General features: G+C 42.6%; 1 protein-coding gene across 3 annotated transcripts in view; it reads left to right on the top strand.

Annotated features, from left to right (window-relative positions):
- The window catches only part of AIG1 (androgen induced 1), a 129,961-nt gene extending 124,087 nt beyond the window's left edge, over window positions 1-5,874 (top strand). For all 3 annotated transcript variants that reach the window (XM_074168013.1, XM_074168014.1, XM_074168015.1), the window contains 2 exons: window positions 1,957-2,120; window positions 5,210-5,874. In XM_074168013.1, the coding sequence (XP_074024114.1) occupies window positions 1,957-2,120; window positions 5,210-5,247 (202 nt within the window). In that variant the 3' untranslated portion in view covers window positions 5,248-5,874. The remainder of the gene's footprint in view (window positions 1-1,956; window positions 2,121-5,209) is intronic.
- The last annotated feature ends 7,357 nt before the right edge of the window (window positions 5,875-13,231 follow it).

Genomic DNA, 13,231 nt, shown 5'->3' on the forward strand with positions numbered 1-13,231 from the left:
TATGTAGGTGCAGTTTAGAAGGTCCCTTTGAAAGTCTCTCTATAAAAGTGCTTTATAGTGCTGGGCAGTTTGATCACACCAGGGAAAAGAAGTGGAAAAGAAGTGGAAGCTTCCTTGGAGCTTGTTTTTCACAGAATGATCCTAAAACAAAAGCAAATGAAACTTAAAAACGTCAGGCAATAATAGACACTCCCTGCTAAGCCAGCCTGGATGTAGAGGACATCCCATTACCTTCTACCCAACTATCCCATCTTCTTCAATAAAGATGAGCGTGGTATCCCCTGGTACCATGGGTTACACAGGAACCCTTTTTTTTTCACAGACGTGTCAGGTTAGTTCTGGCACAGAAGAATGTTGTGGAAAAGAACTGTAAAGTACAGAGATCATTTTCCATATGTGAACTCATTTGGAGAAAGGGTTTTTAATCTGCATTTAGATCGTGCAGATTAATTTACTGACACATGTAAATTCCTGCATGAAGTGTCCAACTGTTAAGGGTTTGGCTGTAATAAAAGCTTTTCGAAGGAGGAGGGAAGCTATGACAACCATGTACATTTCCAGGGTGATGGGGAGTCGTTAAACAGGGATTCTGTACTCTCATTTATGGTAATGGTTTTGGGTGGACTTGTGTGTCTCAGTCCTTTGGGAGCCTGTGACTGTTGATCTAGTGATCAAAAGATTTCCTTAAACAAATACAAGTATCAGCAAGTGAAGCAAATCATATGGACGTGGAAATCCCCCTCAAGAATAGTCTGTGCAGCTGCTGGGTCTTCTTTAGCTGTGCTGCGTTGGGAGCTTCTCTCTCAAATTGCTGGGTCAGAAAGGAAGAGATTTACATCCTTGGAGAAAGCTCAGCAGCTCACGAGCCCCAGCCTGTCTCCACTGAGTGCTTTTCCCGGCACCCTCCGTGATGTTTGCTCAGTTCTTTGGCAGCATTTGCCTTTCTTAGCTTCTGCCTGCTGGAAGGTACGGACTCGCTCTGCTCCTTCTGACTTCACCACTCATCACATCAGATCTCAACGCAAAAGCTGTCCCTTCCGAGGGTGCAGGTGTCCATGGCTGTCACACAGGGGGTACAGGTGTCCATTGCAGTCACACACAGCGAAACCACGAACCTGGAGCGCTTCTTCAGGCTACGTTGCAGCAAAGCTGACACCCTGTCTCTTGGGTCAGCACACCAACAGTCCACACTGGAGCTGAGTGCTAAAAATCTCTGTGTCATCAGCAAACCACCATCATTCCTTTTCCTTTACTGTAATTTGAGTGTGGAGCTGGGCAGAATTTCACTGATGAAGTGGTTTCCTTTTTTTACAAAAAAAACCCCAAACGTTTATCCTACTTAGAGAAAAATTATTAGATCCCAAATGATACCAGGTAACTGAAAGAAGAGGAGGAGCAGCCTAAAACACAGATGCTAGAGAAATTATTCTCTCAAAGCGAAGCTTCTGGCAAACCCAAAAACTGACGTTCTTGTCAGGTGTAGCGAGGAGAAGCAGCAGAAACACACAAAAGTGCGCAAAATGAAAGAAAGACGCTGCAGAAAGGAGAGTTGAGTTGTGTAGGAGAGCCTGGAGAACCTGGAATGCTCTTTGGATAAAGAATCTGCTTGGAATGGAGGGAACCGCAGTTTCCATGCCGCCGCACGAAACGGGTGCGTATTCCTCGTAAATATAAATGCAGCAAGGAAATACCTACCTACAGCAGAACGTGAAAACTGGCGGACTGCTCATATTAAATATAAAACAAAGAGGTAAGAATGTGGGAAATCAGTCATAGTTTCAGCATTTGTGATGTCTGTTCTGGGTGGATGTCATCCAAGGGCTCCAGTTCAGTTGCAACTTGCAGTTCTTTCAAATAATGGCTTTTCAGGTTACGGTAGCTAAAGCTATAGCCCAAGCTGCTTTTGAAAAACAGGGCTGTAAGAGTCAGTGCTTGTTATTTTTTGTTTTGTTTCAGGGTGTGCTGGATCCACCACGTCACAGGAGTGTGGGTGTACCCGCTTCTTGAGCATCTCAGCCCAGGTGTCAAAGTAATCTTTTTTGCAACTGTTACCGTAGTAATTAACATATTCTACTTGGTGGGAGAGGTCCTGAACAACTACATCTGGGATACCCAAAAATGTGAGTACTGTTTTAGGAATTTTAACTCCTAAAATACGCCATTGGAACTTGAGCATGCTCCCCTGAAAGTCGAGAAGGTTTTCAGCTGGCTAAAACAAAGGAGAATGACACAAGTTCCACTGAAACGTCTTGTATCCTTGCTCTTAAAAGCAGCCGGGTGAACAGAATGGCTGCTCAAGAGGATGATGAGCTATGAATATGTATTCTTTTTTATAACTTCCAATACTATTTTAAGAGCTGTTGGCAATTACCTGAGAGGTTTACAACCCACTTGGTTTACAACCCACTTATTAGCTGATGAACCCCTTAAATGCAGCTAGAATAAAGTGTCATTCTGTGGGAATGCTGTTAATGGTAAGCTTAGACTCAGAAATAAAAATGTATTCTTTTAGTATTTTCAGGTATGAGGTGTTTTCTGCTTATAAATTTACTCAAGGAAAATGAAAATGTTCGTGTAAATTAATAGGAATGAAAGATCACCTTAGTGCAGGGGAAATATAACTGTGCAGACTCTACATCATCTACCCTGCATAGGCCACCCGTTGCTGAGGAAAAGGGAAAAAAAGACAAACACAAGATTAAAAGTAGGTTTCTTTAATCTATGAAAGTTGTTTTTCATTTATCAAATCGCGTGCAATAACTTTCATAATCGCCGCAGGGGCAAATCACAACTGGAGTGAAATCCATGCCCCGTGGGAATTCTGTCGTGACATTCGTTGAGCCACTAACACGTTGGGACGCTATGAACAGTTTGTATCCCCTTTTGGGAAACCTAGCGTGCGCCGGTTAATACGCCGTAAATTCACATAGTAGTTTATTGCACACACAAATCTCTTTTAACAAGTCCTCCAGTACTAGGTAGAGCCTAATGCCAGAAGCTCAAAGCACTTTTATTTGCCGTTTGCTGATATTAGCACCTGGTTTTGCCATAGTCTGTTTTTCGGTTCTCAGTTTGATGTCACATTCACATCCATTTAACTTATTTAAGTTAATTCAGGAAACAAGTTCCTAAAAAAGGCAGACGCAAGGAATAATTTCGCTTGACCTAAGTCCTGTATAAAGAATAATAGTGTGGTGAAAAATCACATGTTCTTACCACGTCCACGAATAAGTAAGTGGTGGAAAATCTCCCTCACTATTCCACAGAATGCGTAACAAAATCCCTGATTCTTGTGGCCCTCCACCCTAGAGGAGCTAACGTCAATCCAGTCATTCTTCCAACCTCTTCCAGTGTTCACCGTGGCCTTATTATCCTCTCCAGCATTTCCTCGATTTGGTTAATGAATATTGATCCAAATTCCTTTGTGGCTCAAGCACTTGCAAACCAGAAAATGCCGTGAGTCACCTGCTGATGTACTGGGCTTGAAGCACTTTGAATAAACCTAACCTGCAGCGTATGGCGGGCACTCCACCAACGGCAGGGATGTAAAATAACACCAGACTTGGGAAAATATTGTTTGAAAACTGTACATTTCAAAGGGACTTTTGAGCGATAAGCTTGCAAATTGAAGCAGTCTGCCATGAGAAGATTTCTGGGGTGAGAAGGGGGTTGTTTGGGTTTGGAGGTGGGGTTTTTTTGTCCTTTTCCTCTGGAGATGCATTAAATAAAACCTCACTACTGACAAAATGATTTGCAGTTAGTTTTTCCAAGTTAAACCACAAACATGGTAGGCAAGGAAAAATTTGCCCTTTGTACAAGCCAGTGTCTGTCCACAGTTTTGAGGGTATCTGCATCCCTGCCAAACTATGCGATGCATCTGCTGCAGAAGAAAGGAAAGAGGCTCTTTTAAAAAAGCAAATAAAACAGCTCATTTAAAACTATTGGAAGAGTTCCTCCTTCCAGCAGAAAGCAGAAGACTCCAGATTGGCTCTGGAGCAGCCTTGTAAACCCACTGTAATCTTTTGGCCCCAGCCTCTTGTTTTGGTTGTTAAACCTTCAGCTGTGGCTCTTCCATGAGAGGGGTTGGCCAACAGCACCCAGGGCCATTGTCCTTGGGCTGCTGGGAAGGCACAACTGCGGAGCTGCCTTGCTAAAAGAAGCAACACGGAAAAAAATGGCTTTCTAACTACAGATGGGCCTTATTGCTTCCCATATAATTCCCGTAGAATTAATTAACTGTGTTTTTGAAGTGACTTTTGGTGTGCCTACCGTCTTTGCGTATATTGCGCTAGCAGGTGATCTTACTTGCGACTGGATTTTCCTCTGGGCATTGTCCAACGTTGCTTCTCTTTCGCCTTCAGCCCTCAGAAGTCTTTCTTTTCCAGCGTGCAGCAGGCCTGCAAACCTCCAAAAGAAATATTTGTATTTGAGGTGTCTGGCAGAGAGGGCTTAGTCAGAAGAACAATACTTGTGTCAAGATACCAATAGTAATTCATTGTCCAGGAACAGGCATATGAAATAGCTGAATGTTTTCGTTGCCAGAAAAAACAAGGTCTGCTGCCCAGCCCAGGCTTTGCTCAGCATAGAAAAGAGACAAGTCCTGCAGCAAGGATAAGTGCTTTAAGGAGCCTGACACTCGACTCGGCCCTCTGATACTGCTGAAAGACGTGGTCCTTGCAAGAAGAGAGAGCCAGTAATTGATTCGTCTTTCTTGTACTCTCAAAAAAGAGAGATGCACTTGCCAATATTTAAAATTTCAATGATGAAATGGTGGGGTGGGATGTTAAAGTTATTGAATTCTGAAACAGTTTTAAGAACTTGCTTTCAAATAAAGTCAGCTGCTTAGCTTCAGCTATAATAGCATCTACTTTAATTTGCCTGTAGTTGAGCGGAGGAGATGAGGGAACTATCTGTTCCCAGACCCCTGCAGCAGCCAGAGGCTGAGCCTGCGGCAGGAGGTTAGGCTGGTCTGAAAATGGTCGGGAGGGAGGGTTGTGGGGTTCGTTACTGGACAACCATGGCCATCAGGTGTGCAGATGTTATTCACAGCAGGTGAGGTGACACGTGTGTGAACATGTCAGCAAGTAGGTGAGAAACAACAGCAATAGAGGGAAAAGAAAGATTAACGTATTAGAAGAACCTCTCTAAGTAAACTCTTCATTTTTATTCATTGAGAGATTTTTAAAAGCTGTTCTCCATATGTTTTCAGGTATTGACGAAGGAAAAGAAAAGCCAAAATTGGACTGAACACTAGAGGCAACATGGAGGGTTCTTTATGACTCCATGGAAGATTTCTCATCCCCAGCAGAGGTTGGCATGGAGAGGAATCTTTTGGGAAGGAGGATGTTTAATGGGCCCTCTGCTCAGTGCAAGGATATTTTTGGGTTTTATATGGAGGGGAAATGATTTTAGCTAAGAATAATAATAATGTTTCAACCTCCGTTCCTGTTTCTCCATGCTTGCATGTGACATACACATATAAGATGTATATTTATCTCCAAGGCATTCTCAACGTGTGTTTCTTGCATCAAATAAGTCATTAAATCTTTACACTTCCACCAAGAAGAACAATGAGTCCATTCTCTGTATTGTTTGGGAAAAGCTTAACCAGATAGGTCTAATACGGGGAAACAAAGCAACCCTATATATGTCAAAGTACAGTGTAAAACTACAATAGAAGCTAATTGCATGAATGTATCTGAAGAAGAATTCAATCTGACTGAAATACTAATGTAACACTATGTAAGAGCTGCCTTAAATCGGTGATGTTAATAATTTTTTCAGTCCAGTAAAATCTTATTTGCAGTGTTAGACTATCCGAATATGACACAACTTTTCTTAAATAGACCTAAATAAAGACAAAATTATCCCCGCATTTCTGTTTCTTCATGCTTATTCTTGAAATTCTAGATGGACTGATGGCCTTTGAATGGTGCATTTTCAGGTTTTCCGGTATCAACTATAGATGATACTATTTCTACATGAGGATTTTTTTTTTCTTATTTTCCTAGTACAAAGCCTGATCCTGCATTTTCAAGTTGTAAGTTCTCAATAGATGGGCTGAGCCGTTAGTGTTGTACCAGAGAGAGCATTTAAGCCCTACTTCAGGAAAGCACGTAAGCAAATGTTTGAAGTTAAATGTATGCCTGTTTGTGTTAGAAATTCAGTTGCAAAATACTAGCGATCGTTTAAACTTGACAGGATTCTGTTTAATTATCAAACAATGAAGAAGGAACACCAGGAGGCAGAAACATTGTCTAGACTTAGTGACGGGAGTAATTTTCAGCAAGAAATTATTTATAAAAAACGTAACTAAAATCCAAATGTCTTGATATTCACATTGCATATTTATTCACTAGTGTATTTAGATGTATTTATTTTAACACATGCAGAGCACTTCAAAGATGTATAATGTTAATATGTGCTTTTTATTAAAGGGATTTCTGCAGTGTTTTAATAGGACATAACCATGTTTCTGCTCTGGAACAGTTCCGGGGAAAACTGATCTTGTGCAACTCATGACATGCTTCCACAGTATTTGTTTAAATGTACTTGTATTTATGTACACAGGCATGGAAGAAACATTGCACAAGTTCAAGAATGTGCTTTTTGCTTGGTTTCCTTCAAAAATGAGGCTTCTGTGATGATACTGTCTTTGTGACTGACTGTCCTCTCAATAATTTTTAACTTCATCAGAGTTGCAAAGATCACCAAGGTGGGCAAGTTACTAGAAAGTTCTTGGAAATAAGTGGCCAGATAAAGAAGAAGGAGCTCCTCCGATGGTCCAACAGAGGGAGAGGACACAAAACTAGCAGAATTTTGGAAGCAAATGTGGCCTTGCGTTAGGGATATTATACACAATTAATACTGCGACATGGTTACTCTGTTCACAGATAACTAGGGCTTGATTGAAATTGGTAGTTGTTATGGGAGGTGGTAAGATGTCTGTTACTTGCAACAGGCTTTCAAAACTGAGGAAGGAAAGAAAACACAGACTCAGTCATGTTTAGTGAGCTAGGAACTGTTAAAAGTTGCAGCTTCTGAAAGCTGTGGTAGCACATGGAAGTACTGGTGGGCAATGACTGTGCTGAGGAATCTGGCCGTGCTTCCCAACAGCAGCAGCAGCAGTGACAGACATCACACGGTGAGGGATTATCACTGTGGCTTGGGGTGGGAAGCCCAAAGCACAAACGCTGTTGACTTGTCATTTGAAGAACTTGCAGAACACGTGCTCTGCTGTTAGGACATTTTTGCAATTTTTCTATTTCACAGGGATTGTTTCCTTCACTGAATTCAGGAATCCATACTGATGGAAACAATGTGTTAAATAAAAGTAAGAAATGCCAAAATGCCACACAGCTGTACAGATTCTGCTAAGAGCACACTCTGAACGTCTCTGCTGTATTCATTGCACCACTGAATGGCTGAGACCTCAAAAACTGGCTGCTTCTTTCTCAGTAAGTTTTGCACCTGCTCAAGATGTGTTTTTCTTCTAATACCATGTTATTTTAGGTGATACTGGAGATGTAGTAAGAATATAAAGAGAACAGAAACATCAGAGACCAGAATTGCGTAGATGAATCCATAAGTAGGTGTCCAAGTGAAAGAAGACTCGCTTTCAGAGGTACAGCAGAGGGACACTAAAAATTGTCATGCCTCGTGTCTGTGAATTTGTGAATATTCAGCACCTCAAACAAATAGACTACCAGGCTTAGATCTCACTTAAGCCCCTGAGGCTGGCAATATGTGTGACACAAAATGTGGTGGGGTTTATTTGGTTTGAGGAAATTTATAGTATTCCAAGAAAGTTTGAACTCAATTTGTCTTCTCAGATCTCAAAAAGTTCTCCACCTCCTGTGAGCTTTGAATCATTGTATTTAAAGTCAAAAAACATTTTAGAGCATTAAATCCAGCCTATGATGTATGAACCACGATATAAATAACTTAGGGGCCTGTGTACCCAGAGAGCACTCTTCTAGACTCTGTTCATTCCCTTTAGAATTACACAATCCATCATTCTTAAGAAAGACGATGGATGAATGATGACTAAAGTAAAAGTCACTTGTAAGCTTGCCAAATTTCAACCATCGTGGCTGAAATTGTCCCTGCAAGGTATTTCTCTTGGGGGAACTATTTTTTGGTGGAAAACTTTTTGTCAGAACAAGTCATCTATTTCCAAGTGCAAGTCTATGAAAAAAATCGTGTGGAAAACTTTTCTCTACTTTTCTCTTGCTGTGGAACTGGGTCTTTGGAAGAAGGATAACATTTATGTTGGTAGCACTCCTGAATTTATGAGGATAATCTGTTAGTCTTTGCCCAAGTTTTAGAAAAAACATGCCTGCACTTCCCTATAGTGCACTGGTGATTCTCCAAAGTGTTTGGGAATGATCTGCCTTATGGCTGAAGAGGATTTTCCCTACCACCCCTTATCTGTGGACATCTGTGGACCTTCTCCAGGCCCAACTACCCAAAACACACACCAGAATGGGGACCCCGATTTTGGTTCCCATGTATTGTCAACGCTTCCCCAAAGCTGATGCAAATAAAGCTGCCTTGACCAAATATGAAGGAAGCAAAGCTTTGGTGAAAACCTGAGCAATGAGAATAGGTTCTAGATGGATAAACTGCATGACTAAAACTCTTAGCTTTTCCCTTGAGGACTGCAGTAAAATTAAATTGGTAATGTTTGTTGAGTATGTCATAGCTGTAATGATAAACCACATAGAAAACTCTGTGAAGGAATCATTAGTTCTGTTGTCAGAGAAGAATACAGCATGCAGTAAATAAGGCAGGCTGCCACACCTTGAACCACAAGGAAAAAACAAAATACAGTTTCATCATTCAGTGAGCACCATCCATCATGTGTTATGAATGAGGCATAGGAAAAAATATTGTGTGATCATCTAATTAAAGGCACTATCATAATTCATACTCGCAAGGGGCCAAATTAAGGTTGAGCAGACGGCCTTAATTCTGAAATTACCTCACTCTTGAATGCCTGACTTTGCAATCTTAATAATCGTCTCTTGACTTAGTAGAGAACACAAAGGAGGGATTTTTTTTAAGGCTGGTTAGAAAGTCTAGCCACAGAGATGCCATGAATTTCAGTACGACTCTATCCCCAGTTTGGCTTTAGAAAGCTCATCCTCACTTTCTGCATGGGTTTAGCTACTGTAAAACATATATGCACAGTTCCCATACCACTCTGTTACAAAGAGGTTGCCATAAATTGCAAACTTAGGCCACAATTTCAAAATGTAATTATTTTACTTTGTGATTTATCTTGTGTGCTGTAAAACCATAGTTTGCTGTCCCTCTGTCACAACGGCTGCCTTATTTTAAAGGAAAATGACAAATATTTTCCCTAATTTTAAGTTTATTCATTGCTTCTCTGCCCACATGAGTAATATCAGCTGAATTAGCACCAGTGCACGTCAAAGCCACTTGGACACTGATTAGGGTGAAAAACAGCCAACCATTCTGCAGGCTCCCATGTGACAGTTTGTAATGACAGCGGATAAGGCACAGACTTCTTAGTTCATTTTTCCTATTGAATTTGCTATTCAAAGACTATTTCAAAATGTAACAACAATTTCTTCTTCACCTTTTAGTTTCTATAAAGACTGATCAGTCTGCAGGGCTCTGATACACACCTTGGTAGCCTTTGAAGACTCGGATACTGTTAGACTGAACACTGAAAGGATTTATCATCTAAAACTTGAGTTAAAGTATAGTCCTGAAGAGACCATCAACCTGAGGTTAGCATCACTGAGGTAGGTTCGGTGTTCCTGCTCCGGGAGTAAAGGAGCAAGCAGTAGGAGATCACAGAATCATAGAATGCTTTGGGTTGAAAGGGACCTTAAAGATCATCGTGTTCCATACCCCTTGCCATGGGCAGGGACACCTCTCACTAGACCAGGTTGCTCAAAGCCCCATCCAGCCTGGCCTTGAACACCTCCAGGGATGGGTCAGCCACAGCTTCTCTGGGCAGCCTGTTCCAGTGTCTCACCACCCTCACAGGAAAGAATTTCTTCCTAATATCTAATCTAAATCTCCCCTCTTTCAGTTTAAAGCAGTTATCCCTCGTCCTACCACTCTACTCCCTGATCAGGTGTCCCTCCCCATCACTCCTGTAGCCCCTTTTAGGTACTGGAAGGCTGCTCTAAGCTCCAGCTCCAGGCTGAACAACCCCAACTCTCTCAGCCTGTCTTCATAGCAGAGGTGCTTCAGCCCTCTGGTCATCTTCATGGCTCTCCGCTGGACCAGTTGAAACAGGTCCATGTCCTTCCTGCGCTGGTGCATAGGTGAAGTCGCCTCTGAGTGCAGCCTTGGAGAAATTATGCTACTAACCCTGTCTTTTAATGTTCCTGTGTTTCATGAGAACAGGGGCAGATGTTGGTGGCAGCTGTTTTCCATCTGCAGCAGCAAATGAAAGCTCCTAATCAAAGTGTAGTGCATAGTAGTAGAAGAGGTCATCTCCTCTAGGTTATCCCAGCCGCTCTGCTCTGCTCCTGTGCTTCAAAGCTCCACGTGCTGCTGTAGCCAGCTGCTCAAACTGGGGTCACAGGTGTTGCAGGGCAGGAAAGAAACCTGGGAGTTCTACTGTATATTTGGGCCACTATGTTTGGCCCAACGTGTTCATATATGTTGTAAAAGTGCATGTGTCTTCAGTGTGTCTGGCTGCGATATTAAACCTAAGGTCTGACTATTGCAGAATTCCCAGGGGAAAAAAAAAAAAAAGCAGTTGCAGGTTTGACGGGTCAACTTTCTATGGTGGTGATGATCTCTCCTCTTTTTGAAGCAAAAGGAGCAAAGGGGAAATGAAATGAGCTTGGGAAGTAAAAAGGTCTGGCTGTTGACATCTGTTTAGTAAAAAGTACATGGGCACATGCCGTACTGACAGCAGCCACCCCGGTGCTTTTCAGCGCAGGGGCTCTGCTGAGCGAGGGGGCAAGTAGGCTTGCAGGTGGGACGCTTTCTGTAGCGCTTCTAGTGACGTAATGAAAGAGCTTTTTGTGCTAAGAGTGAAAATGGGTCTCCTGAGCATAGCGACTTCCTCCTCCTTGTATTATTAAGTAACCCTAAGAACAACAGAACTGTCCAATTTACAGACCATAAACATCCAATATATTAAACATATATTCTCCAAAATAAGCAATTTTATTTTTATCAAAAATGCACTCTGTTTTGTTCAAGTAACAGATGGAAGTCGATGGATTAGATGTAACCCAGAAGAGCAAGTTGTAGTCTTATTCCCTTAAGTGCCCTTTTCTTGTCAGACCGTAGCTGTAAAGGGATTTGAGCCTCAACACAATAAATGCCAGCATGGAAATTTGAAAGGCAGGCCACAGACTTTGTGGCCCACCGGAGGAGGTATCTGCTGTTCCTTACAGCTTTGTAAAATGAGCCAGAAGTAAAATAGCATCTTTTTTTTTCATATAATTTGTATTGTACGTAGTCATGGTGTCCAAGTTCAGCATTTTATATATAGCTTGTGTATTAAAAAGCAAACATCTACAATTAGGCGGGAGAAGTATCTCCGCAGTGTGCATTCCAAATATAGAGATTGGTATGGAACACTCAGTGCTAGGACATAATATCTCTTTGCTTTTTCAATATGCAGATAGTCCCTGCTGTATGTATATTGTGTACATAACAGTTAAACACACACATGCATACGGATATATATATACACACATGCACGTGTACGCACAGACACACGATCTTCTGTAGAATCACAGAATCACAGAGTGACATGGGGTTGGAAGGGACCTCTGGAGATCATCTAGTCCAACCCCCCTGCCAAAAGCAGGTCCACCTAGAGCAGGTTGCACAAGAACATGTCCAGGAGGGTTTTGAATGTCTCCAGAGATGGAGACTCCACCACCTCTCTGGGTAGCCTGTTCCAGGGCTCTGCCACCCTCAAAGTAAAGAAGTTTCTCCTCATGTTTGGATGGAACTTCTTATGTTCAAGTTTGTGCTCGTTACCTCTTGTCCTGTCCCTGGACACCACTGAAAAAAGACTGGCCCCTTCCTCTTGACACCCACCCTTTAAGTATTTATAGGTGTTGATCAGATCCCCCCTCAGTCTTCTCTTCTGCAGACTAAAAAGACCCAAGTCCCTCGGCCTTTCCTCATAACAGACATGTTCTAGTCCCCTAATCATCTTTGTAGCCCTCTGCTGTACCCTCTCCAGCAGTTCCCTGTCCTTCTTGAACTGTGGAGCCCAGAACTGGACACAGTACTCCAGATGTGGCCTCACCAGGGCAGAGTAGAGGGGAAGGATGACCTCCCTCAACCTGCTGGCCACACTCTTCTTGATGCACCTCAGGATGCCGTTGGCCTTCTTGGCCACAAGGGTACATTGCTGGCTCATGGTCGTCCTGTTGTCCACCAGGACTCCCAGGTCTTTTTCCTCAGAGCTGCTCTCCAGCAGGTCAGCCCCCAACCTGTACTGGTGCATGGAAACAACATGGAAAGAAATCAGGCACTGTAAAAGGTGTCATTCTTGACACGGGCAGTAATTCTACCATAACTCCAAACTGGCAGGTCCCCACGCTCCTGCCTTTCCCCTGAGAGGAAGGCTGCTGAGCTGCTGGCCATCCTGCCCGTAGTAATGGGGACAATCTGTGGATGCAGTTTCTCTACAGGGCTGCATTTCTGCATGTCTAAATTTGCGGGCAGACCAGTGCCTGGCTAGCTTTCTACATACAGTCGTCTTAGCTTATTTACTATGTAAAATAAAGTTAAGTTGTTCTGATTTAATAATGGCTCCCAATTTGGCTTCTAGGTTTACACCTGACAGATGTAAAAGAGGGGGAGGTCACCCCTCTTCTGCTACTGGTGTTAAGCTGCAAACCATTTTCTCTAGAGGTGGCTTAACAGAGCAGGAGTGCTATTAGTCGTAGAGTAGGAAGAGGCAATTAAGCACACAATACTTAGAGAGAGGCAGCAAAAATTATGATAATGACGGACCTCGACTATCTGTACACGGTCTGGCCAAGAGTCACCACGGGACAAGTTATAAAGGGGAAATTTTTTGAATGGTTATTTCTTGGAACAAGCAGCTGTGGAGTACACAGAGGCAGGGAGGGCTCTCAAACCTGGGTGAAGCTCAGGAGCTCGTTGGAGGCATCATCCCAGCTGAACCATTAAGCAACGCTAACCACAACATAGTTATATTCACCCTGCCGGGGGAAGGTGAGGTCCCAAAGCTTTGTACAGTGACCCT

This window comes from Numenius arquata, chromosome 2, assembly GCF_964106895.1.
Source record: "Numenius arquata chromosome 2, bNumArq3.hap1.1, whole genome shotgun sequence".
Taxonomy (NCBI): Eukaryota; Metazoa; Chordata; class Aves; order Charadriiformes; family Scolopacidae; genus Numenius; species Numenius arquata.